Here is a 25622-nt window from a genome sequence, read left to right on the forward strand (position 1 = left end):
TGAAATTAAAGTGAGAGAACAGGAGCCTCTGCAGTAAAACAGCAGGGGCAGAGCAGGAGAGGGTTACCTCTTGCTAAGACGAAGCCTCTGAGGTTCAGGCGGGGAGACCGTTCTTCTGTGTCTAGGTTTTGTGTATGGAGGCTGAGATGCAGTGGAGAGCCACACTATGGTCAGAGCACTGGCAATCTGCAGAGCTGAGGCAGACCTGTCTTTCTACCTTACGAGCCCCACCTTCGTCGTCCACGTGTGAGTGTCCTGAACACCTCACCTTCTACCACCCTGCCGACCATGGAATTCGACCACAAATGTACCTCTTGCAATGCAAAGAGGCTTTGTTCTTGAATTCCAATAAAATTGCCAGGATGGACCAAACAGAGTCATGTCTTTTTACTGCTTGGACAGTAGGCACAGAGTCACCACGGACAAGTTGAGTCCTATCACTAGCTGGCTCTAATAGGCTCCTGGGTAATGTTCTACAAGGCCTCTGCAGGCTGAGTGCTCCAGCATTTTTCTTTCTAATGCTGTAAGCCTAGAAGGTGAAGTTGCTGGCAGTGCCCAGCCTGGGAACAGAGCATGCCCAAACACGCCCATCCAGTCTCCTCTGGGGAAGAACTAGCATATGACCTGTTGCAAAGCACTAAATCTAAGACTCACTATTTCTGGAATCCTAAGAGCCTCAAAGTGTGGATCTGGACAGACATGTATGTCACACTCTTGATTTCAATGGAAAACTAACCAAAGAACACAGGAAAGAAGAGACAGAAGAAAGGCAGGGCCACCTCCATTTGGACATTCTATTGAGCCACGAGGGCCACTTTCTGTAAGCACATCTAAGAACTTCCTTCCAGGATGTATAAAGACACAGGACCCTAAACTGAGCAAGAAAGCCTTCCCCATAGTGAAATCAACCAAAGGACATGTCTAATCTACAGCTAAAAACTCACCTGCCAATTGGCTGGAAGCCCCACGCATATCTGCCCCACAAACCCACTCACACACAAACGATCATAAACAACCACACAGCAAGCTTTTCTTCTGGTGCTACCCACTTTGGCACACATAACCCTACAGGGCAGGCAGCTTATCCCCTTTCTGGACTGACTTTCCCAGGAGGAGCAATCTTGAAAATTGAGACGAGCAGCTAAGCGAGCTTTCCAGACAGGGTGGGCAAGATGGGCCTATCCCAGGCTGTCTTCCTACCACACCTGACCATGGTAGAGCATAGGAGCCCTCTCCAACAGTCTACAGCTGTATGATCTATGACTGTCTCTCCTGCCTGTGCCTGGTATCTGGCCCTGGAAAGGCAACATGATGGCTGAAGAACAGGGTCTTCTCTGAGGTATTTGCCTAATGAGGGGACTGGCCACTGGCACAAGGCATGTGGTTCAGAAATCATGGCTCTCACTTTATTCCCACACTTGAGTTGGTCCTGGATCCTAGAGACGAATCTGCATGTCCTAGGAGCAATGCCGCTACCATGGTCTGTCCTTTCATTGATGGTGTGTCCCAGTATCTATGTTTTCCACTTGCTCCATTCCAAGAGGTTCAATTTGTCTCTGGCACAGTGGAGAGGCCCTTCCCAGGTAAGCTTGTAGCTAACTGGGCACCATCTATTCCTTCTCTTGGGGCCACCAGAGAGAAGACATTTAGACCATGGTTGTAAAGCTAAAGCAAGGGTCGCATATAAACAGCATAAAGCCAGTTATGTTGTCCTAGTACGGAATGCAGATGGCAGAGAAAGTCTCACTAAGGATCCTTGTTCAACCAGCATCCAAGGCAAGGCAGGAGTAGGGGCGTTTCCCGTCCAAGGGAGTCCCATAAACTGGTTAGCATTGATCTGTCAAAGCCAAGTGAGACAGGACCTTTTCCCTAGGATGCTTGGCAAAACTCTCCTGGAGGTCTGGCATATGTCAACCCACTGCACAGATGGGGATAAGGCAAAACTAAGCTTGGCATGAGCAACCAGTCATGAGGATGGCTGTAAGCAAGCAGGTTGTCAGGGCTGTTCAGGCTCATTAGGAGGCGAGGCTGTGTGCATTAATTTAAAGCGGGAAAGGGACAGAAAACAAAATGTGGCTGTACCTGGGATGGCCGTGGGCTGGGCTGAGGTCCTGAACACAAAATGAGCTGCCTTGGATTTTCCTTGCTGGTTCTCAGCTACCACATATACTTCATACTCGGCGTTCCAGTCCAGGGACTTGAGCATGACGTGGTCACTGCCGGATGGGAGCCTGATTTCTGGTTTCCATTCAGAGGCGACCTTCTGAGAACAATCGGCAGGACGGACAGAAGACACCAGGGAATGTCAGTGGGAATACTGGTGAGACTGGCTAGGAGACACAAACTCAGGGGACTTGAAACCCAGGGGGTGAGTTGTAAGAAATGGGAATTGATGCAGGTTTTCCATATTGGTGGAACCACCTCATATGTTTGCCAAGACCAACAGTAGCAAATGCCCGTGTGGCACCGTTCTGACTCCACCGTCCCACTAACTTCAGGACTGACAGGAGTGACAGTGAACACTGTTCCCCATTTGCCCTGTCTCCCCTATACTGGGTTCATGGTGGAAGGGCTTCTTAGAGGACTTACAAGAAATGTTTCTTGTATTTCAGAATGCTGTCCCCATTCTGACAGCACATATGTGACAGCACATAGATTCCAATTTTATTAGAGATGCAAACCCTCATATTAAGTACGTTCCACAGGCTAGGCTCTGCCCTGAGGGATGGCTTTACCGTTTCTCATTACATCCCTGTAACAAACCTGCTGGGGCATTGCTTCAGGCTCTTACTAAATCTGAGGAGGGGAACATGAGCAAAGGTCAGGTGACTTCACAAAGTCACACTGCAGAGAAGATTGGAGCCCAGCACGTTCAAGCCCCAGACAGCGTTTTCCCTTTCATACCAGGGAGCCCAGAAAGCACGTGGTGAACTGAACTGGGTTTTCTATATTCTGCAGTATGGTCTGGCATCATTGTGGCTGAACAGTTGAGGATCAAGATTGGGGTGTTCATGGCCCACATGGAGTATCTCACTGAGCTTAGCAAACAGTGTCCGGGGCATAAGGAGAGATGGCAAAATTCTAGGGATTCCCTGCTTCCCACCTAACATCCCCTCTAGGTACATCATTCATGTTTACCAATGAGTTTGTACCAGGAGGAAGTTTCCAAAGTTATTGCTAGGCAACCGTCTCCATAACAAAACATTGTAAGAGAGGCCTCAAGTCCTCCTGAGAAATCTTCAGGTGTTTTTCTAGTTGCAAAGCCTGTCACTTCACAGTCTCTGGCCCTTATTTACAAAAGCCAGGCATGCCTTAGGTACACTCTTGACACCCAAGGAGGTTTGACAAATGTTTACTGGTTGGGAGTCGGGGTAGAACACAGCAATGTATCAGATACGAGGTAGTCTAGTGGTCACCACAGGTCCAGGCCTGTGGCTGGAGGAAGAGATTTCACCAAGCAAAGTAGTTCTGATGAACCACAGAGATGCCTCTAGGACCATGGGAGTGCTCATTCCAGGGCTGTGAATGTTGTTGGAAAACGCTCAGAGCAGATTCTGTGTCCTATAACCTAACCAGGAAGCCTGGGCTGTGCTCTGTTAAGTCGGCTTTGCATATGTTGCTATGGTGCTGTTTTAATTTAAAACAAAGAAGCTGAGCTGCCTCTCTTTGCTCTTCCTTCTCTGTCTTCCTTGGCAAACATCATTACAAAAGAGACAACCAGACGATAAGGCAAACACGCAGGAAAGCAAACTTTATGCTATGTAATACATATTAATAATATGTGATTGCATTTAGAGAACGTTAACGCTTCAAAGTGAAGGAGGACAATTAAAGTCACTGGAATCTAAAGTAGCTCAGCAGTTTGTTTCTCTGTCTGTTAAACACAGACTCAGTGACCATTTGGGCAAGCACACATGGAGACTGTCTTCCTTCGGGAGAGAGTTCTAGCTGGGTCCTGCATCCTGGCTACCATCTGCAGAGGTTTGGGAAAATCTGTTCTTCAGATGCCACTATGGCAAATGGCAAATCTGGGATTTGACGTCATTCAGGCTCATAATAGCCATTCAAATAGTGGAGTAAGTATTCTACCCCTCCAAGTAGGTTACTCCCATTCCACCTGCTCCAAGTAAGCTATTCAGAGCCACCTGGCAAGTCATGGCGTCCTTCCCTTCAGTAAGCAAATCACAGGACCTCCCATGCAGTAGTATCTCTGGGCTGGCCCTTAAACAACTTCCCCTACGATGCCAGCTCATCTCTGACTTCTTGAGAGACAGTTCAGAGAGTTGATTAGATAAAGATCTGACCCTGGGCTGCAAGGTATGCAAGCCTGCAGAGCTGTGTTCTGGACCCACCTACCATTTCCATGGGAACTGTTCCCAGGAGGGACAGAAATGAACAAACTTCCTGGAAAAAGCATTATTTGGGGCTTCATGGAGAAAGCAAGCTGCTCTCTGGCTCTCGATCTCCAACTACTAGGAAATCTTAGTAAGAGGTTTTTTTTTTTTTTTTTTTTTTTTTTTTTTTTTTTTTTTTCCTAGTGTCCAGAAAGACTGCTCCCGCCCCTGGCAACAGCTTGCCAACTGTCTGTCATTCTGAAACTGGAAAAGGAGAGACTGATTCTCAGTTTGAGGGTCGGTGATGAAAGATGGAATAGGAAAGATCTTAGCTGAGTGAGCAAAAAAAGGAAGCTCAAAATCAAGCTGAGTGTTTGCAGATAGACTGGCTGAGGTGCCAAGATCAGGCAAGGGGTCCAGCTTAGGATCTGGAAGTAAGGGAGGAAAGAACCTAGGCCCCTCAGCTAGAGACCTCACCCAGGCGTGCGAGACCATCAGGTGCTGGCTGTCGGAGCCTTAGTTGCTTCATCTATAATGTAGGGGGTAGCTGTAATACCTGCTCCATAGGTTCTGTACAAGAAATATGCCTGGATGTTGCATCTGGTCCAGGAAACATGATTGATTAAATGTAGTGACTGTTATATGACACTGTGACAATTTTGCATAGAAGTCCTGGATTACTGAAATAGTGCTTTGAAGAAAAATACAATCACAAAAACTATAGTGATGTCACTATCCGTCATAGTAGAAGTTTTCAAAGGGTCCCACTGTGGGCATGGCTATAGGTCAGTCTTGGGATTTAAAACCTTCACCACGTTCCAAGAGTCTGGTGGGACCCTGTCCTATCCTCACCTCACTTGGGATTCTCGTGTTCTTGGCCAGCAAGGTAGGTATCAGTGTCCCAAACTGTGTGTGGCGCCTCTGAAGATAGAAGCTACTCACCGCTCTGTACTTGACCAGATAGTGTCTGATGGGGGAGCCTCCGTCATCCTGTTTGATCAGGTTCACCTTGATGGAGTTCCCGTCCTCTCCCATCTGCCCTTCCAGCTTGGGTGCACTGGGTTCCCCTGAAACAGCCAGCGAATTTACATGAAATCTGGGTTCCCAGAATGATGAGTGGGCCCATCAAAATGGGATGAAGTGATGAGGTGGGACTGGGCACTTTGCTCGTTTTTCCAGAAATTCAAATGGTTAAGAAGCAGTGAGTGTAGAACCCTGAACCCCACTTGGCTGCCTCACTTGGTCTTAGCTGAGGGTGCTTTGTGGGAATGTTCTGGAAGACACTCCCCATGAGCACACTTCTTTTTCCATCTCTCTCACTGGTAATCACATTTCTTCCTTGTATTCTACAGGTTTGATTTCTATAAACCTGACACATCTTGACAGAGTGCCTGGGATGTGGGCAGATGTAGCCAGGTCTGAGTAGGAAATTTAAAAACATAGAATTACTTTTCAGTAATTCTAAAAATCAGCCCTGTGATTTTTTATTTTTATATCCCTGGGTACATCATAACTCACCCTAGAGTCCCTAGGGCTTGGTCAGTGACGGGAGTGAATGACTCTGTGTTCTTGCAACTAGCTTTTCATGAATTAAATTTTATTGCTTAAGATCACTTAAAAACACGTTTCCAGTTGTGGCTAAATAAAACGCGAATTGCCACAGGCAAGTTTCCTGCGACTGTAACTACATTTATGGCTCAGTGGAGTGAGGGGTAATCTTTGGCTATTCAATGTATTAAAGCTACAATCATTGTGGTCTTTTTCCTTGTCAGAGGAGCGGGGAGGTGGGAATGGCATTAGTATTTTACAGTAAGAAAAATAAAGTTTCTTGTTTCTCTTTATTTGGACTTTATGCTTTCTCGGTCAGTAGCATTGGGCATCCAAGTGGGAGATGGGAGATAAGCCTGTGTATGAGGAATCAGAGAGTGTCAGGATGGCTCTGTACTGTGCTGCTGGTTTCCTGTAGAAAAAGCTGCAAGCATATACTGAGCAAACAAGTGAACAGGTGAGGACGTGTAATCTAGGGTTGAAATTAAAACTCCATACTTGTGAGGGATCAGGAGTTGCAGGGAGGACCAGGCTCTTGTAATCTATTTCCTGACCTCTCAGGGAGGCTCTAGTCTATGGGGGGAGAGGGGAGAGGAGAGAGGGGAGAGGGAGGGTTATGACATGAGAGGCAGGAAGGGAAGAGCCACTAGGGAGAGAGGCTAATTACTTCACACTGCACCCTTCACCATAAATGGAAGGCTGCAGGCAAAGTTGCAGTTTAGCCTGGTATCCTAGTTCAGCTGTTGGGAACCTCCTCTCTTGGATTCAAAGGTGGAAGTAGAGAGGACAAGCACATGCCACCCAGAGCCCTATGAGACATCCCCTGAGGCACATCATGTACATCATCTGGAGCTGGTTAGAAACCCAGACTATTTCTGTAAGAGGACTCCTTGGTTCGATGTGGGCATGGGCGGGCTCCAAGAACTAGAGGAAACGAGGGGGAGTGTACTCTAACAGGGAGGACTCATAATCTTGATGTCTGAAGGATATTTGGGAAAAGTCAGGCTCAATATCTGATGGTTGGGAATTTAAGAGATGTTAAAAAAAACAGGATGCAAAGTACATATGCCAATCTATGTAGACTTTTCAAACTTTTTTGGGCTTTTCTATCATCTTAGGCAATAAGGCAATTGTGTCTAGACCATTATAAATGTCTGGTAGGGCTCAAAGTGGAGTCTCATTTAGAAGAAGGTAGAATAATCTACCTCTGGGTAGATTCCATAATACTGACCACAGTTGTGCTGAAGGAGCCATGAGAGAGCTCAACCCGTTCTACCCCTTGAGAGAATTAAGGTGATCAAGGCATCTCAGGGATCCTCGGACATCACAGGCTTTAGCACAGAAAGCTCAACATCCCAGGAAAACCCCTAATCCTAGGTGGAGATGATTGGTGGCCAGCAGTGAATGGAAATGGCATGATAGCTTTCTGCGCTGAGATCACAACATGGACTGTGCTGGATGCTCCCTGTCGAAGGAGGGGATACAGCAGGCAGGTGAAGACCGGAAGCTTAACCTGTTCTCCTTGGAGTGAGGTGGTGGGGACTCCACCCAGCCAGCTGCTTTGTTGACCTAACCTCACTGTTTCCTCCCAGAAGGGAGCACTGTGGGTATCCAAGGCATAGTCAAGGGCTTAAAACACCTCCTCTGAACTCTGCTTGGTGGGAGGTATGGGTATCTTTGGCATCACCGCCTTATTCTGTCTCCATACTTGCAGAAATGGAGCTCAGGAGTCAATGTAAGGGTCCTTCCACCTCCGCCATCCCGGCATGGGTGAATTTGGTGTCAACTCTTCCTTGGCCATTCCTCACACCACCGTGAGGGTGGAAGAGATGATACATGACCGTCAGCTAGTTTTTGTTATGAGACACACCCTAAGATTCATATCTCAAAGACTTACAGTTATCAATGTCATCAATGTCATGCTTTAGAATTTTGTAAAGTTTCTTTCAAAAAAATTTATGGTCTTTGAAAGACAGTTCAAGTCCCTTTAAAAACACGTGAATGAACAGACATCTCTCCCAGGAGTCCCTGAAGAACCCAGCAGCCCTACTAAAGGTAGGGTATTATCTCTGGGTTTGTTTCCGAAAAGATATGCATATAATTAGAATCTCAAAAAACAAACAAACAAACAAACAAAAAAAACCCCTAAAACCCACCAGAGCTCTCACAGTTTTACATACCCAGAAGAGAATTAGCTATCATTCTCTCTGACAAGGTTACTCTGATACATATTTATTTTCTCTTGAAGCTCAGAGCATTTTATATCATATCGTATTTAGGTTATCATTTAGAAAGCTTTACCTATGGTTAATCATACAAATCAATCATATACGTTGTATTGAGCCTTAGATGTTGTCTATCAGGCAATCATATCTCAAAGGCAAATGAGACATGATTTTTTAACAAAATGAAAAACATGATATAGTTATGATTCATTAAAAAGATAGCGGGGTCTTGGACAGTAGTGTAACCTTTCCTGTGACAGTATGCCTTAAGGAAAATCATTTTCAACTAACATGGAACTTTTGGACCAATTTGGCGGCCCTACAAGATTTCGTAAGTGCATCAAGACTGGAGAGGGCAGTTGTTAAAGCAATTATCTTACACATCTTCAAATGCTTGCTGTCTGCTTTTCACTATAGACTAGGAAATGGCCTAACAAAACTTTCCTTTCTGCACGAAGCCAGGCTCGATGAGGAAGGGGACATTGCAGAGGCAGTGGGGACTCAGCATTACAGAAGCTCACTGCTTAATTGAACACATTAGCAGAGGAAATGGTTTAGGGGGTCCCAAGGTTCTGGGGTGGCTGCTGCTGTGATTGAAATCATTATGGGCAATTTCAGAAAAACCAATATTGTAATTATTTGTGAATGTTGGTTTACCATTCATCAGCAATAGGCATGTTGCTTTAAGAAGACCCCTGGGGTTAATTATACCCTCTGAGTTTAGCGTCATCTAGGATTCAATCTCCCCCTCAAATATTTTATGTTAAAGCTGAACACAGTACTACTTTAAAAATAAACCTTACCAGTAACAAATATTCTGGACAGTTCTGATATTTCCCAGCAAACCATAAGTCATGCATGCATGGAAAAAAATGGTATGAAAAAGGCCGAGTACTGTCAGATACACCACGGGCAGGCTGATGAGTGCCCTCTGAGAAACCATAATTGAAATGTTTATTTCTGGCCCTGGAGATTACAGGTTCTTCCTTTGGAATTACTGGGCTTTTGCGCCCTTCCTTAAATCCAAATCTGCTGCATGCCTTCCCTCTCATCTGCAGGGGCCTGGAGGTGGAAAAGACTTTGCAATAAAAATCACAGCAAGCCTGAGGCTTGGGGAAGAAGCATCTGTGAACTGTGAGAGGAGACGAGGATTCCCTGCTCCACTCCAGGGAGCCCAATGCCAACAGCATGCTGATCATGAAAGACCAAGGGGCAAACAGCCCGTCAAGGGTTCTGTCTCTGCTCTTTGCTCATCCATTTTAGATGTCTGTTTTTAAATTATGTATGTATTATGTGTCTTGGGTGGGTTTGTATGCATAAGTGTGGGTGCCTACAGAGGTCAGAAGAAGGTGCCAGAGCCGCTGGAGCTGGAGTTACAGGTAGTTGTGAGCTGCCCAGTGTGGGTGCTGGAACTATCCTGGGTCATCTGCAAAAGCAGTACTCTTAACTACTGAGCCAACTCTCCAGCCCTCCTTCACTGTGTCCTCTCTTTCAAACAGATCTGCACTGAGGTCTGCAGGCTCAGCTACGCTCATGCTTAACTATTGATTGATCTAGAGTTTGTACTGAAATCTAGTGTTTTTACTATCAACTTTCGTTGTTGTGAATTAAATCACCAAACACTTTGTTTATCCCAACTCTCATCTCTTTTGTTCAGTTGTTTCCTCCCAGCAATTTTACCTTGGGTGTACCTTTTCTATTCTATGCCTCTTCATACAAGTCCCAAATGGATGATTTCTCTATTACATGGGAAGCCTGTTTCGAGTCTCTGGCTCAGACACATTACGGTTCCATCAAGGAACAGTACTGACAGGTCCTTTGGGGATTAGCAAATTGCCTTGGGGAATCGGGATTTAGACTGATTAGGCCACTAATTCTCCTTGCTGAAACGGAGTCCTTAGCTAGAGATATCAAATGGATGACTCTGATGTGATGTAGGCTATGTCTGTTCTTGGTCTTTATAACTCTCCCTGACACTCCTCTGAGGGTCCCTCCCTGGATTTCCCACACTTCCAAAGCTTAGCTCCCTCAGTTATATTAAAGATAAAGGTGCCAATTTGTCCTCAGCACTGTTCATTCCAAATGAAGTCTCTGGAGCCAAATAGTCTTTTTCTTTAGGGTTACCTTTGCCACCGGAGTCCCTGGCTTCAGGGAATATGGAATATGTGGGTAGGGATATGGCCAGTTTGAGATTTTATTTATTTAAAATGTGTATGGGTGTTTCACCTGCACAAATGTCATGTGTGCCACATGAGTGCCTGGTGCCTGTGGAGGGCATCAGATACCCTAAGACTGGAATTATGGATGTTTGCGACCTGGTGCCAAGTCTGTTCCTGTCCAGTTCTTTTAGGAATTATGAATGTGTGTTGGGGGGCAGAAGGGAGGGGTTTGAATGATAAAAATGCAAATTATACAGCAACAAATGAACTCTAACAGACTGAGTCACAAAAACACGGATTCCATTCTTGTGGGTGGCATGAAAGCACCAACGGATTAATTGACCAATTATCTTTGTTTCATTGCCCTAAAAAAAACCCCAAAAAACAAACCAAACAAAAATCAAAACAAAAACAAAAAAACAAAAAACCACCACCTGGCCATGAAGGTTTGGCTTGTGGTTATGGGCTGAAGAAATTAGGACAGAAATAACTATGACCCAGTGAACTCCGCTCCTGCCTCTGAGCCACAAGGGGGCGCCACACTTCACTATTTCATGAACATTGGTGTGAATATTAAGTGGGCAACTGGGATGTTCCTGCCCTCATACTGGTAACCTTAGGGGATCCGGTCCCTACAGGAAGGCTTCAGGCTGATAACACTCCACTGCCCCTCTCTGAGGACCTTTCCGGCTACCTCTCTACCCTGGGAGCCGGCAGGGTGGGAGATCCTTCGGAACAAAGGCAATTAGAGTAGAAAGTCTGTGTCGACCTGTCAGAGGCCGAGGCTCCAAACACACAGCTGTAAAAAAATAAAATAAAGGAGGGTGTGGAAGGGGCGGTTAGTGATGTTTTCAATCTAAGAAGGAAGAGTGGGTGTTAAAGAATTTAGTTCGTCAGAACCAGCATTGCCTAACACAAGTCAGGGTCAGTAGCTAAAGAAAAAAAAAGATCATTATGAAAGGGTGTGGAGGGAGCCATGCTCAGACATGCAACACGGTGGCAGGGGGAGCACAGCGGGCTCGTCACACTCATGCTGATGGTGGGAAACCGGAAGTCCCATTTACAGAGTCCATGGACAATGATCTATAAAGCCACTTCTCTGCAGAGGCACCTCAAGAGAAAGCTCTCGGATATGCGGGGGGGAGGGGAGGCCATAGGGGCATCTTAGTTCAGCTCACCCCAAATTCACTCCTGCTGCCCTGTAGTAGGGACTTAGCTATTTGATGATGAGTGATGAGATTTAGTCCCTGGCTTAACTCTCTTCTTTTCATTCTATGTTTCAGGCTGGAACATAGTGAATAGTGTTTGGCTGATGGGCAGAGTATCTGACACACATTAAACGCATCCCAGGCAATTTGGGTGGGGGTAGATGGACAGAGGATGGAACGGGGAACATCAGACTTCATCAGCTGTTGTATGTAGGATCCACTAACAAGAGAGATGCTATTAGCTTATTTAAAGCTTCTGAACTCAGGCCCAAATCATTTAAACCCTTACTAATAACCAGGGGAGGGAGGGTGGGGACTGTCCTTAACAAAGCTTCAGTTTCCTACCCCATACATTCTTCGTACTCTAACTTCTCCATCCCTCCTCCCCTTTTATGGTTTAGTTGACCACTCATTCTGAATCATAGCACTGCACTGCAATAGCCAAATTTGTTTTTTAAAAATCTTAAAAAATTCCAAATTCAAACCTCAGCATCTGCATACTCTTAATATCTTACAGGCAAGTCCCAGGTTTGTTTTTTTTTTTTTTTTCTAGACCACTAACCATGACTCTGAAAGAAGTCTACCCCTGCTGGGAGCCATTCTATTTGGGGTGAGGGGTTGCAAAATCTTTAAGACTTAGCAATCTTAAATCCCCAATATTCTCTGTCCAAGACTGACAGATCCAATGCCAATTTTTAACATAGATCAAATTATTACTGTGGTCTACAAGGTTCTTTTGTTTTGGGGACTTTTTTATTTTGTTGGATACCATGTAAAATATAGGGCAACTCATTGTTGGAAATGAAGGGGTTTCCTCTGCAAGTCCAGGAGACTGGGTGTAGATGGGACTGGATTTAGGGTGATGCTGCCACAGCTACAAAGAGGAAGCGGTCAGTGACAGTGAATGGAGGGAGAAGGAAAGGGGACACACACAGGGTAACACATATAGGGAGTGTGACTCAGACCAGGAACAAAGACCATGCAAGACACACTATTGTGATTTTGACTGTGTGGATGTCGCCCAATCAATTCTCAGAGAAATGAGGTCAGAGGTGAGGTCAAATGGAGGGGAGGCTCTTGCATGCGCAGGTACACTGGGTGGTTATTGGTGTTAGTCTGGCTACGTGATCACTGCAGCCTGTATGTGTCTGTAGGGTGTGATGCGAAGTAAAACTTTAGTTAGGCGAGAACAGAATGCCTGTGACTCCCAGGGTTTAGTGGGGGAAGCTGAGAGCCAACGCCTCCTTCTCTCTTGATGGTGAGTGAGAACAGCTTTAACGAGGTTGTGACAGGCGCGATATTAACCAATTATTTCGTCACCGTATGTGCTTCATCAGGCTCTAATTTTATTTCCTTTTCTGTAAGGGTCAATCATGTGCTTCTTGATTACACGGAGACTTCCAGTCACCGTTAATTGCCAAGTGACTTTTGCTTGATTTGTGCCTCCTGCCTGGGGGTGGGGGGGTGGGGAGGGCCACTTTTGAGAAGTGACACCTCAGTCATCAATCCAAATTCTCATTTCAGAAAAGTCCTCCATTTATGCAAATTTTGTGAAGCACTCTCTGGTTTTACAGGAGAGCAACCTTTGCAGGGAACTATCTCTCTTCCTGGAGCATTTCAAGGTTGCAAAATGTTTCCACAGGGGTTGCAACTCATTTTGGAGAAACTGTAGTTTATGCAGCTACTGGATATAGCATTAAGCAACAAGGCTAATTTTCAAAGCATATTTCTGGGAAATAATGTTTGTGAAGTCTGTTAAAAATTCAAGTTCCCAAACTGTGCCGCGGCTGACACGGCTTTACTGAGAGGGAAGTTGGTATGGCCAGATTTCTTGAGGGAAAATATTAAACTAAAGGCTGTCAAGTTATTAAATTGCCATGTCAAGGTTGCAAGGACTGTTGAATTCTAGACACGAATTGATAGCAAGAGCAAGTCTTTCAAATGGCGTTGCTAAGTCTGAGACGGGGAGAAATTTGTGCCAGGCTGTGGCTCCAGGTTTATTCTTCTAATCAGAACAAAGAGTTTTACCTTCTGTTCACCAGCGTGGACGACATCATCAGCACCATGCAAGCCACATGACAAAGTCACATGATACGCACGCACATGATTGGTTGAAAGGAAAGTGGAGGAGGTCACATGAAAAATACAAAAAAATTAAAAACTGATGTAAACAGTGGGCAGGGAGAAAAAAACCAACAACAAAATCACAGACTAAATAAAAGGAGAAATCAAATTAAATTAGCAGCTTATATAGGAAACATTGGGAGGGCAGACATACTGCCCAGAAGGAGAAGAATAACAAACTATATAGCGCATTTAGTTAACAACACCAGTAAGCATTAGATACAGTTGCAACACTGCGTATTAATACCACACCAAGGAGTATGAACACTTTTAAAATGAGGGGGTGTTTCTGTCAAGGCCCAAATGTCAATCAAGGTCAATCCCAGAGTCTGTTAAAAGAAAAAAAACGACAGCAAGTTATTTATTCACAGATTCCAGAATTGTCTCAGCATCCTTGGGGAAGGGATGGCCGTGAGCTGTAGGTCATCCGGGGAAGAGTCCTGAAAGAATAATAGATTGTGTTTAATTAATGAGAGTCATTCCATGTTTGTCCTGGTCAAACAGGAGAGGGAGATGACTGAAGGATGCTTGGTAGATTCTGGACAGAAAGGGACAGCCTGGAGGGTCTAACTCCACTTCTCTATGGCACACCCGTGACGTTCTTAATACCCTACAGGACTCCAAAGAGTCAAGGCACACATAAAAGGAAAAGGACACCACAGGTAAAGGACTAATTAATACCAAATAGCAGGAACCAGATCTGGTCCAGCACACAGAGAGTGACATTAAAAATTACTTAACTACTTATGGATCCAATGATGCCTTCAGATTTGCCAAGACCACATGGCTAAGAAAGGAGCTTGAGGTTTACAGTGTAAACCAGGGGTTCCCTGTTTGAGTTCACCTATAGTCTTTTGCTGTGTGTTTTACCCCAGCTTGCAGTTTGGGACTGAATGGCTGACCCTAAATTCTTAGGTTTCTTATAACTTTCACATGTCTGGGGTAGGGGGAAGGAAGTTCTAGCTATTGACAGTTGAAGTTAAGAGAGAAAGGCAAAGATGTGAGATCAAGATATCCTTCTGAAAGTATGCTGCTGTTTAAAAATAATGAGAGAGAAATGCTTTAGCTGAATGCCATATCCCTTTGCCCCTGTGAGCTAACAGAATGCACCATCTCATGGTCTATCATGACACGGGTTCTTGCCACGCCTGCCTGGAAGGGATTATATGTGAAAAGTAGCTTCTCTCGATACTATGTATGAAAACTTTCTTCACCTATGACTATAAACAGATCGTTATCACACACCGATATGCACACACAAACACACATATACACCACACATACACACATATATACACATACATACTACACACACATACACACATTACACACACACACACACACACACACACACACACACGCAGGAGATATTATTTAATTTCAACTGTGTTATCTGACGGAGTTCTACATGACCCTGGCTGCTCTGCGCTGAGGGTCACATCCTCTGCATCTTGATTCGATGTGACGAATGCATTCCTGCTAACTCAGGCTGCTGCCCATAGGGACACCTTCTCTTTTATCTCACTGTCCACTGGGACTTCTGATTTGGGTCAGTAGTCAAGTGGTTCAAATAAAACAGACTCCAACCTCCTATTCTCAGATTTCACAACTAAGCTTCTTATCTGTGGGTAGAAATGTCTGATGTGTAAAAAAACTGAAACACCCGTCACCGTCACGGGAGGAATACTTTATTCCTCTTCAGGAAATGTCTGGAGCCGAGATTGTGTTTCTTTGATAGACAAGACCAAGATGCAAAGAGGTGTCTCAGACAGGACAGGGTTTTGCAAATGCATCCGGGTAGCTTTCTCTGATTGCCCAGGACACAAGCAGCAGGAGGCTGGAAAAGGACTGCAGGAGACTGGGGAGAGGGGAGTCGCTAGTCTCATTTCTTTCTCAAATGCAAATATACCACAAACAAACAAGAAAGCCCTCAAACCCATGCGAAGGAGTCCAGCTTTTGGTCAGCTCTGCTCCTCTCACAAAACCAAAGCTCAAAGGCCTCAGGAATTGAAAGTCATTGCAACACACACACACACACACACACACACACACTGAGAAAGCAGACTGTAGCTGTCTTGTACAGGAGAAAAGAGAAACATTCCATGCAGAACACACAATGGGGAAACTTCTTCCCTCTTTAATTATGTATCAGAAGCCTTGGTCAGGGCGTGGGCACGCTGGACTCTGCAGACCCATTGTCATCTGCCTTATCTGGATGCAGCTTGGTAGGAGACAGGATAAGCTCTCCCTGCATCCAGAAATAAAAACTCTGGCCCCTGGGGCCATGAGTGCTGGAACACACAGTCATGCGCAAATACTCGTCACCTATCAGGGGCCTTAGGCCTTCAGCACCCATGTGGCTTCACATCATTAAGGCCAGCTTGGACGCCTTAAGCAGGACTCAGCCAGGTTTTCAGGATGGTCTAGGGGGATGCAGTTGTCCCCTGGATCCTACTATCAGCACTTCCAACCCAGCAGCCTAGGAGATAGCTTTGTTCTATTATTTTTCTAGCACCGAGTGTTCCGGGGAGCAGAATGAAGGGGCTGTGGCTCTTTCTACCATGTGCTCTGCTATGAGACAAGGGCAGCCATGCTGTCAGAGGGCACAGCTTCTTCCACCTTTTTCTGAGCATCCCTCTCCATTTTTTCTAATTTCTGCTTGCTCCCAGGCTCTCCTCACTTTATTGTATTGCTCTCTCGCTCGCTCGCTCGCTCTCTCTCTCTCTCTCTCTCTCTCTCTCTCTCTCTCTCTCTCTGTGTGTGTGTGTGTGTACACGAGCACAGTCACATGAGGTAAGGACAGTAACACCATGGGAAGGAGTTGCCATTCTTTGCCCGCCCCCCATGTTATCTCAATCCCTTTTCTGTTTTTAACACAAACGTCAATTTGGAGAGGTCTGCTCAAGCACAAACAGCCACCCCTTATTCTTTTGGAGGAGGCTCCATTTGCTTTCTCAGCCAAACAGAGAACATGCTTAGAAAACCACTCGAGGCTGGGCGCCTCCGTGCAGTCACACTGTATGTAGTCTGTGCTACTACAAGCGTCCAATCAGAGGCACTGCCCACAGCAGCCAGTTCTGTACTCACTAGTCAGGTCTGTGGTTGGAAGGACAGGGAGAGGCCAGGTTGCTATGGAAACATGAAAGACAGAAAGAGCACTAAATGGTGACGGCCAGAAAAAACATAAAACCAAATTATGCTTATAAGTGTGTGTGTATAATATATAATATGTGTGTGTATGTCTGTCTCTGATCCACATAATATATATATATATATATATATATATATATATATATATATATGTGTGTGTGTGTGTGTGTACATATATATGTACACACACACACATATGTATCAGAGACAGTATGTCAGTCACTCATTCCTGTCTCCCTGAGTTATCAATATTAATATAAATATTTTGGGGAGATTATCAAAGACTTTGCTGACAAAAAACTCATGCAGCAAGAGATAAAACATCCCCAAGTATTCTTTTGAATAAATCCAGTTACTAAATGCTGGACATTTTATTTTGTGTGTATTTCCACTTAATCTTTTTTTTTTTAATAGATATGTATGTATTTATGGTAATAAAAGGGTAACTTTTTTTTTTTAGTTTTAGAGATAAGAAATCTGAGATTTGGGGGATTCCAAAGAGACTCTTCTGTGGTCATGAGGTCCCAGATAGAAGGTCAGAGCAGAGATCTGAACCCAAGGCCTAGACTCCTCTGGCCACAGAGCATAGCTTGGATTGAGATGGCAGGAAAGATTCTTATTCAAAATGATGGGAAGAGGGCTTGAGACTGAGTCCAAACCAAACCACGGGGGACTTCTGCAGTATTATGGAGAATACAGCCATGTAGGAAGGGCCATGCTACTGTGTGCAGCTCTAGGCTGGTGCCAACATCACCCCAGACATTGTTCACCTAATGTCTCACTTTGTCATCCACACCCCGACCGAAGCCCTACACCCCCCCCCCCCGCCCCAGCTAGAAAGCCAGCTTCAAGTTTCCAAAGAGTGGCCCTGCTCTACTCCTCCAGATTCAAAGTACTAAAGTACAGCACAGTAAAGAGGAATGAGTGGAAAGAACCAGGCTCACCCACTGTGACAAAGATCCAGTTCACGTTCTGCTGGGTCGGGGTGCCCATCCAGGGTAAGCAAACCGGAGCTTGATAAATGCTCTAATCTTCATTATTTTCTTTACAGTGGGTATGTAACGGGAGTAGGCTCACCATTTGATTTTAGAGCAGAGGTCAGCAAGCGTCACTTGCAAAGTGTTAAGTAATTTGTGCGGCCTCTGAGCAGGCACTGTTAACGTCCCCACAGATATTTCTGAGGAGTCTATGCACTAACGGGCACAGTGAAAGCTACAGGCTGCACTCTCTAATTTCAGAGCTTAAGTCCAACTAAAATAAAGGATAAAAACACTGCGCCTCAAAGTGTTTTACATGACCCTGCAGGCAGGGCAGAGGGTTTTTTGGTTTTTTGGTTTTGTTTTTTTCTTGGTAAATTACTTTGGCTTTTCCAAATACAGGCTTTGGTCTGACCCGCTGAGAATCGCATCACAAGTATACAAAGCAGCCTCAGGACAGCTGTTGGCAGGGCGTCCTATCCAGAGCAAAGCTCTTCCCTTGTCTGCCCTGAGAGGCCCTGTCTCTATTCCTTTTTCCCTTTGCTTCTTATAAACCCCCGATGTGACTTTCCATTGCTAGAGCTGAGTTATCTCCTGGTGAACCGGTGAAGCATATAACCTTGGGCAGATGAGTCTTGCCTGGCGGAAAGGTACCTGCAGGGAGGACGGGTGAGGAAAGCAATACTCACTAGCTCGAGGAGACAACGGAACAAGGGTGGAAGAGTTAGCAGGAGCCACTGGAGAAACAAAATTGAAGGTGAAAAAAATGGAAAATAGATCACTGGGAGGACAGGGTTGCTGAATTGAAAAAAAAAATGGGGGTAGCAATACTGGGGTGCTGGTATGAGGAGCTGGTGGGAAGCAAAGTTGGAAGGAGAAAGAAAACTGCACGGGACAGGTGGCTGGCACGATAGCAGGCAGTATGCAGGGTTCTCTTTCAAGTACACGCCTTGAGCCCAACAGCCTGTTAAGGCTGCCATGCAGGTAAGGAATTGGCCAGGAGCAGCTGAAAAAGCCTCCTTGAACCTTGACTGGACACAAACAGCTTCGTGGGCAGGATCACCTGCGTCCATAAGCTCTGAGGGACAGGAGGACAGACATCTAAGCCTCAGCTTATTGTGGCCCTTAGCAAGGAAAGAGGCTGGCTTTTCAGCTTACACTCTGGATATGTGTTTATATATAGGAATGTATTTATGTACATATCCGGTTGGTGTGTATACACGCTTGTGTTAGCGGGTGATCGTACACACCTGTGTGTGTGTGTCGAGGCCAGATGTTGAGTGTCTTCTTCAATTGCTTCTCCACTTTATTTTAAAAATATTTTATTTAAAATTACATCTATATGTGCATGTCTTTGTGTAGATGTATGTACATGAGTGTAGGTACCCAAGAAGACCAGAAGGGGGACATCAGATTCTCTACAGCTAGAGTTACAGACACCTGTGAGCTGCCTGACATGGATCCTGAGAACTTAACTCTAGTCCCTTGCAAGAGTTCAAAACCAGTAAGCCCTCTTTCTAGTTCCCAGCCACCTAACTTTTTAAGATGGGGGTCTCTCACTGAGCCTAGGGTCACTGATTCAGAGAGTCTTACTGGCTACACAGCAAGACCCCTGTTGTCCCTATGGCCCTGGTCCTGGGGTCACAGACACATGTAGCTGTTTCTGGCTTTTTTATGTGAGTGCTTGGGACTGGACTCGGATCTTCACTCTTGTATAGCAAGTGATTAAATGATCGAGCATCTCTTCCTCCCTCCTGGTCCACACAGCAAAACCTACACGTCTCACTCTCTAACCGGAATAACTGAGTGAGAAGGAACTGGCCAACTTCAACAAGGGACAGTCGGTTTTCATACAGAAGCCTCTGAAAACATGGCTGCTTTCCAAAAACCCTCCCTAGAGAAGGTTATTGTTTACACTGCAGGGGAAAACTGAGACAAATAACATTCAGTGTCATTCCTGTGCCCCCAGAGAAAGGAATTGTTAAAGATACAGGATCCTCACAAACAATCCTAAGTACCCTTCAGCATGGAGTATGCTTAGAGACTGTATATCTGGCACACTGGGACACTGAATGGGGCTTTGGTGTTTGATTAACAAGTATCTAGAAGTTGTCCATCAGCTGTAACAAAAGGCACACCCCTCTGAGAGCTAGGTGACAGAATGGGAAAGTTCCACCCTATTGGCAGAGCTGCCTTAGTGCTCGGGGCTTGGTTTTCCAGTACCTTTCAGATAACGCCATTGGTGTCAATGTCCCTGATGCCATAAGCAGTTTGCTTACCAATCTTTCATGAATAGGTGACTCAGTTAATTAAGGTAAATGTCTCTCACTTTAGTGTGTGTGTGTGTGTGTGTGTGTGTGTGTGTGTGTGTGTATGTGTAGCTTGAGATGTTTGTGTAATTGTTCATGTTATTTTGGGAAAGGCCTAGTACCTTATGAATTTTAATCATGTGCATTGCTATGCATTTAAGGTATCTTCATACGTGTCACAGAGGGGACAGTATATCAAGATAAAAATCTCAAGATACATCTTTTAAAAAACATGCACCCAATATGCTCTATTTTCTTCCTTGGCACGGAAGCAAAAGTCAACAGTACCAACTAGGCCATGAAATTCTCCAAGTGTGGGGTTCAGAGACAGAGTAAAAAGATTCAGCAAGAAGACAGAGTACAAGTTACCAGCAGGGAAGCAGCCCCTCCTGCGGCAAGCAGATCAGGAACTTATTAGCAAAGGTCTCCACACAGGCATCGAACTTGAAATCACATGCACAGAACACTCGCCAGGTTAGAGCTTAGTTTGTTTAGCTCTCTCTTCTCCTCCATGCACTGTATGCAGAGGACCCTCAAAAAGCTAACTCATGCTTTGCCTTGCAGCTAGCTGGGAGGCCTTGGTACTTTTGCTAGTTTTGCCTGCTCTTCTCTGGCTGTGATAACCTACAGCCCTGACTGTGCAGAGGTTTCCTAGGGAGCCTAGAAAGCAACTCTGCTTTTGAAACATCCCAATAAACTCCAACAGTTAGTTAACGCCCAGCACTGGTCTTAACTAACCCCTCCCAACTCAGAAGTCTGGCAGCTAACCCTCTGGCCCTGTGCATTTTCTCTCTCCTGGGGTTAGGAGTTCCACTCTGGTCCCAAGCCCAGAGTCACAAGTCAGTCTGTGTCTAGACACCTATAGTCTTATAGGATAGGGGAATAGTGTCAGTGAATGAGTGCAGGCTTGGGGGAAGGACACACAGATCAGCCCATGGATGATTCGTTATCTGAGTTCAGACATCTTTCTTGTCTTCCAAGAAGTGGGAGTGAGGACCCAGAGGAGACCCTTGTGAAGACATGCAACTTCACAGTAGAAAAAGTGGGTTTTGTCTCAGCAGTGGTAAACACTGGCTTCATGTTCCCCATGGTGTCCTTTCTTAGGACAGGCAGGATGTTCTCTGGCCAGAGCCACATCAGTGACTTGGGGAAAGCTTATGAGGGTTAAAGGAAAAGACCCCACTGAGGTTTCTTCAGGGAGTGTGCTCTTCCCATGTTTAGCAAGACAGCATGCTGATATTCTGCATATGCTTCTAAGATTACACTTCACTTCTGCTTGTCAAAAACAATCTTTCCTTCTTAACTCTTCCTCCCTCCCCTTCCTTCCCTCCTTCCTTCCTTACCTCCCTCTTTTTTTCTTCCTTTCTTGCTTATTTCTTTCCTTCCTCCCTTCCTTTTTGCCTGCCTAGAGGTTTGAATCTATGGGGTTGCAGAGGCCAAGCAAGTGCCCGAAGGTTGAGATATATATTGCCAGTCCTTTCTCTTTTCATTTTACCTTGAGACAGGGTCTCACTAAGTTACCCAGGCTAGTCTGAAACTCAGTCTGTAGCCCAGGCAGGCCTTGGACTTATGATCCTCCCACCTAAGCCTCCCACAAAGCTTTGTAAGGTCTGATGCTTATTAACTCTTTAAATCATACCTTTATTATATGATTGAGAAAACCAACTTTTGTGCTAATTGTTGCTGGGTCACAGCCTTCTGCAGAGGACTCTCAGAGTCTCCCTTAATCATCCACATTCCTACTACTAGACAATAAAAGACCAAGTCCAGGGGCTTCCTTCTTTTAAAAATTAACAACTAAAACTAAAAGTAAAATTTTAATGAAACACATACTTTTTAAACATGACTTGAAGCGTACCTTTTGCTGTATTAAAAAACAAACCCAACCCCTCAATAATCCTATCTTCATAAGGCCCAAGCTGGTAATGAATGAAAACTACTGTGACCTCAGGGGCCAAGTCCAGTTCCTCCAAGTCAACTGTAATTGCTGCAGAGAAGACAGTCAACAGAAAGTCTTAACAGAAAGTCTTATTTGGGCCTCCCGCTCTCTAACTAGCAAAGCTGGTCCTTGCTTACTGATCACTTCCTGTAGAGAAGGGGATGGAGGAAGCAGCTTAGGATTGCTGGAAGGATCCAGAAGGAAGAGCTTTCTCACCAGAGTTCCCCTGGGGCACAGCTGTCAACCCTCATTGCTCCCTGACTGCACCCGGCACTCCCACAGGCCCTGATTCTGACACCTTCCTTAGCTGATGCTTCAGACACCAACTTGCCTGATACCACAACAGCCACACTCAGCTACTTAGTTTTTGCTGTTGCTGCAGTATTTCCAAGTACTTTTATAACTAGAACTTTCCCTGAGTGCCTTTTAGGATCTAGTAGCTTTCTAGAACAGTGTATAGCTTCCTGAATATCTTTCTGTCTGGGTCTGGCAGGTGCCTCTATGCTCTGTTCTCTAGGTGCTCAGCCCAGGGAGAGCCAGTCCTTGTCAAAGTGACTTTTGGGAGTTGGATATCTCTTCGGGTTGAGGGGTTCTACTCTCTGTAGCACCTGTCACATCTCTTGATTCCTTTGTTTTCAGCATTGTGTGTTCCCAGTTTACATAATTAGAGTGTCATTCCAAGGAAAATCTTCCCCTCTCTCCATGCTACTGGGTAGCTACTAAGTGAAGTGGCCAGTCTTTTCCCAACATGGGAATGTACACTGCCAGTCATCCAGTGCAAATGAAGAGAGCTGGCCAGAAGTGAGGGCTTAGCTCCCTTCCCATGCTCATTGCAGGCAGCTCCCTGCAGGACACAGTGTAGCTACACCTTTCTGAGAGCCCCCGCTAGGCCTTCCCACCAGTTGCCTTTTCGCCTCCTCATCGAACAACTAACAGATAAGCCAGGAAGCATGCGTGCTCCATTCTCTTAAACATTCCTAAAAACAAAGAGGAAGATTATTTTTGGCTCCTTCTCCTTGATCATATTTGGAACCATGTCCTCAGGAGGCAGGTGTCACTCCGCTGGTACCAGGGACTAAAAGTGAGGGGTTGCTATTAGCTTGTTACTTGGAGATCATCTGCAGATTTCCACCACGCTTGGTTCAGCCAACTTTATCTTTTCCACACAGTAATTACTACACACAGAGATTAATAAATAAACACAATTTCAAAAGACACGGAAGTCGCATGCTCTAGAACAGTAGTGTTAGCCTCCTGGAGTGACCTATATAAGTTAACAAAGGCACGGCTACACTAAGGTCAGTGTGGTTAGGGCTCAGACAGCATCATCTACTTCAGCCTCTAGGGGACAAAAAAAGGGACCAGAACTAAATTATGAACTAGAACTAGGTGTTAACACTATGGAAACAGGTAATGAGGTATGAAGAGGCACTTACGTGGAGGAAGGCTGTCTGCATTTCCCATGGATGGAACACAGACGGAAAGAAAAGCCAAGAGACAGACCCAAGGGAAAAAAAATAAGATGTAAAAGAAATGAACAGAATCCACAGAGCACATGGAGCTGAAACTCAAATCATCAAATTACTTTAAACAGAAGGAATCAGTCCCTGCAGAAGGACCATGAAACAGCTCTATCGCTGGGAAGAGGTTATGGGGGGGGGTCTTTTTGTAGGCACCCAAGCTTCTCAGACAAAGAAGCAAAGTGTTCTCTTGTGTGGATTAAATCCAGGTCTGGGGAGAGCTTGGAGTTCCCTGGTCACCCAGGAGAGCAGCTTTGTAGCATCTTCATCAGCTGGAGGGACCCAGGAGTCTTGTGGGGCAGCAATGTGGATGGCAGAAGAACATGACCAGGACAAGGCTTATTCTGAGCCTGGCTGCTGAGGGAAATGAAGGCTAAGCTGGGCAAGCATGGTTTAAGGTTGGAGGGAATGGCAAAGAGAAGCTAGAGGCAGCCCTGAGTGGAATCTGGGGAAAGTAACTTGCCTGATAGAGTCTGAGAGGCAGAGATGTCTGAGGAGTCATCTTGGGAAGGAAGAACCAGACAAATGCAGGGCCCCATTAGACAGTGGGTATCCATACCTCCTCACAAAGAAGACTCTGGTTTTTTTTTCTCTCTATGACTTAATACTGTCACTGCATCAAAAGTGTGGGCTCTAACGACTCGAGCAGTCACTGTCTCTGTAGTCCTCCTTCAAGTCACAAGGTATTTATGGGCCTCTGTGGCCTGGCTTAATAGACAACACTCCCAGCTCCTGCCATTTGCCCTGTGTGTTTTCCCTTCCCGCCTCAGACTCTTCACCAAAATTAATTACTGGTGGCCTCTGGCTGCTAGTCTAATAAACTGGGCCATGCATTAGAACAGTAAGTTTCCTCCACACATTCTGAGAAGTGTGAGTGCAGATCAGCCATCCCTGAGAATCGGAGTGTTGAGTGGACCACTAGGAACATGGGGACCCGAAAGTCAAAGGCTATCTTCTGAGCTATGATAGGAGCCATCTCAGGGTCCCCATCTGTCCCTGAGGAAAAGAGGGAGGAGTGTGAATGTGGAGAGAGGCAGAGCAGCTGGCTGTACTTACGGACTGGCTGTGTCTTGAACTCAGTAGCTGCACTGATTTCGCCCAGCCCCTTGCCGTTGAGGGCCGCCAGCCGTACCGTGTACTTTGTCTCAGGCTTCAGGCCCATGATGGTGACAATGCCTTCCATGTTGGCTGTGGTGAGAAAATAGGGCTGATTAAAAGAGAGTGACCATGCACAGGCAAGAAAATTCGGTGAGAGATGGTATAGCAGGTCTTCATCAAACTAAACACAACCATTGTTTGGCTACTATGTAGAAAAATTGAAAGCAGGAGATGAGTGGATACCCGTACACTCACGTTCACACCTGCAGGGTGAAGTTCCAAGTACAAACCAATGGTCCAACGTCACAAGCAGCCTTGATGACTTTTATGTAATAGATGAATGGATTAACGAAATACAGCCAGGAGCAATGGTGGGGTATCTACCCAGTCTTACAGATGAAATGTTGACACATGCTACGATATGGTAAACCTTGAGAACATTTTGTTAAATAAACAAGCTGATGCCAGAGGACACATAGCAAATGATTCCACTCTCATGAGGAATAGAATAATCAGCAAGGGAGCAACAGTGGAATGGTAGTTGCCAGGGACAGAGGAGGTGGATAAAGGAGGAACTAGAGTTTCTGTCGGAGGTGATGGAAATGTTCTAAGATGGTCAGTGGTGATGACTCAACACTACTGACTTGGATACTTAAAAATGGTTAAATGCAAAATTCATGTGAATTTTTTTAACCATAATTAAAATATAAGTAGAAGTGATCTTTTAAAACAGAAGGGACTGAGGAGGTATCTCAGTGGATGAAGTGTCTGTTGTACAAGAGAAATCCCTGATTTCAAATCCCCAGAAGGTATGTAAAAGCTGGGGTGGGAGGCACTCTCCTGCAACCCAGCACGGGGCCTAGACACAGATAGACTATAGAACACTGAAGCTCCCTGGTCAGTCAGCCTAGCTGAAGTCATGATTTTCAGGGCCAGAAAATAAAGGTGGGGAATGATACAGGAAATCTTTATCCATCCATGGATACTTGATGCTGACTCCAGAAAGGGGGCACAGAAAGACAGAAAGTGGG

The 25622-nt window shown here is 45.4% G+C and overlaps 1 protein-coding gene across 17 annotated transcripts in view; it reads right to left on the minus strand.

Annotated features, from left to right (window-relative positions):
* Positions 1-25622, minus strand: part of Ncam1 (neural cell adhesion molecule 1) — a 293603-nt gene that overhangs the window by 12708 nt on the left and 255273 nt on the right. For 6 of the 17 annotated variants that reach the window (XM_076925109.1, XM_076925104.1, XM_076925107.1 and 3 more), the window contains 4 exons: positions 24550-24681; positions 23410-23424; positions 5277-5401; positions 2083-2260 (listed from right to left, as the gene is read on the minus strand). In XM_076925109.1, the coding sequence (XP_076781224.1) occupies positions 2083-2260; positions 5277-5401; positions 23410-23424; positions 24550-24681 (450 nt within the window). Of the gene's footprint in view, positions 1-2082; positions 2264-5276; positions 5402-23409; positions 23425-24549; positions 24682-25622 lie in introns of all 17 variants that reach the window. The other 11 variants (XM_076925111.1, XM_076925106.1, XM_076925108.1 and 8 more) reach the window with 3 other exon arrangements.

This window comes from Arvicanthis niloticus, chromosome 26, assembly GCF_011762505.2.
Source record: "Arvicanthis niloticus isolate mArvNil1 chromosome 26, mArvNil1.pat.X, whole genome shotgun sequence".
NCBI lineage: Eukaryota > Metazoa > Chordata > Mammalia > Rodentia > Muridae > Arvicanthis > Arvicanthis niloticus.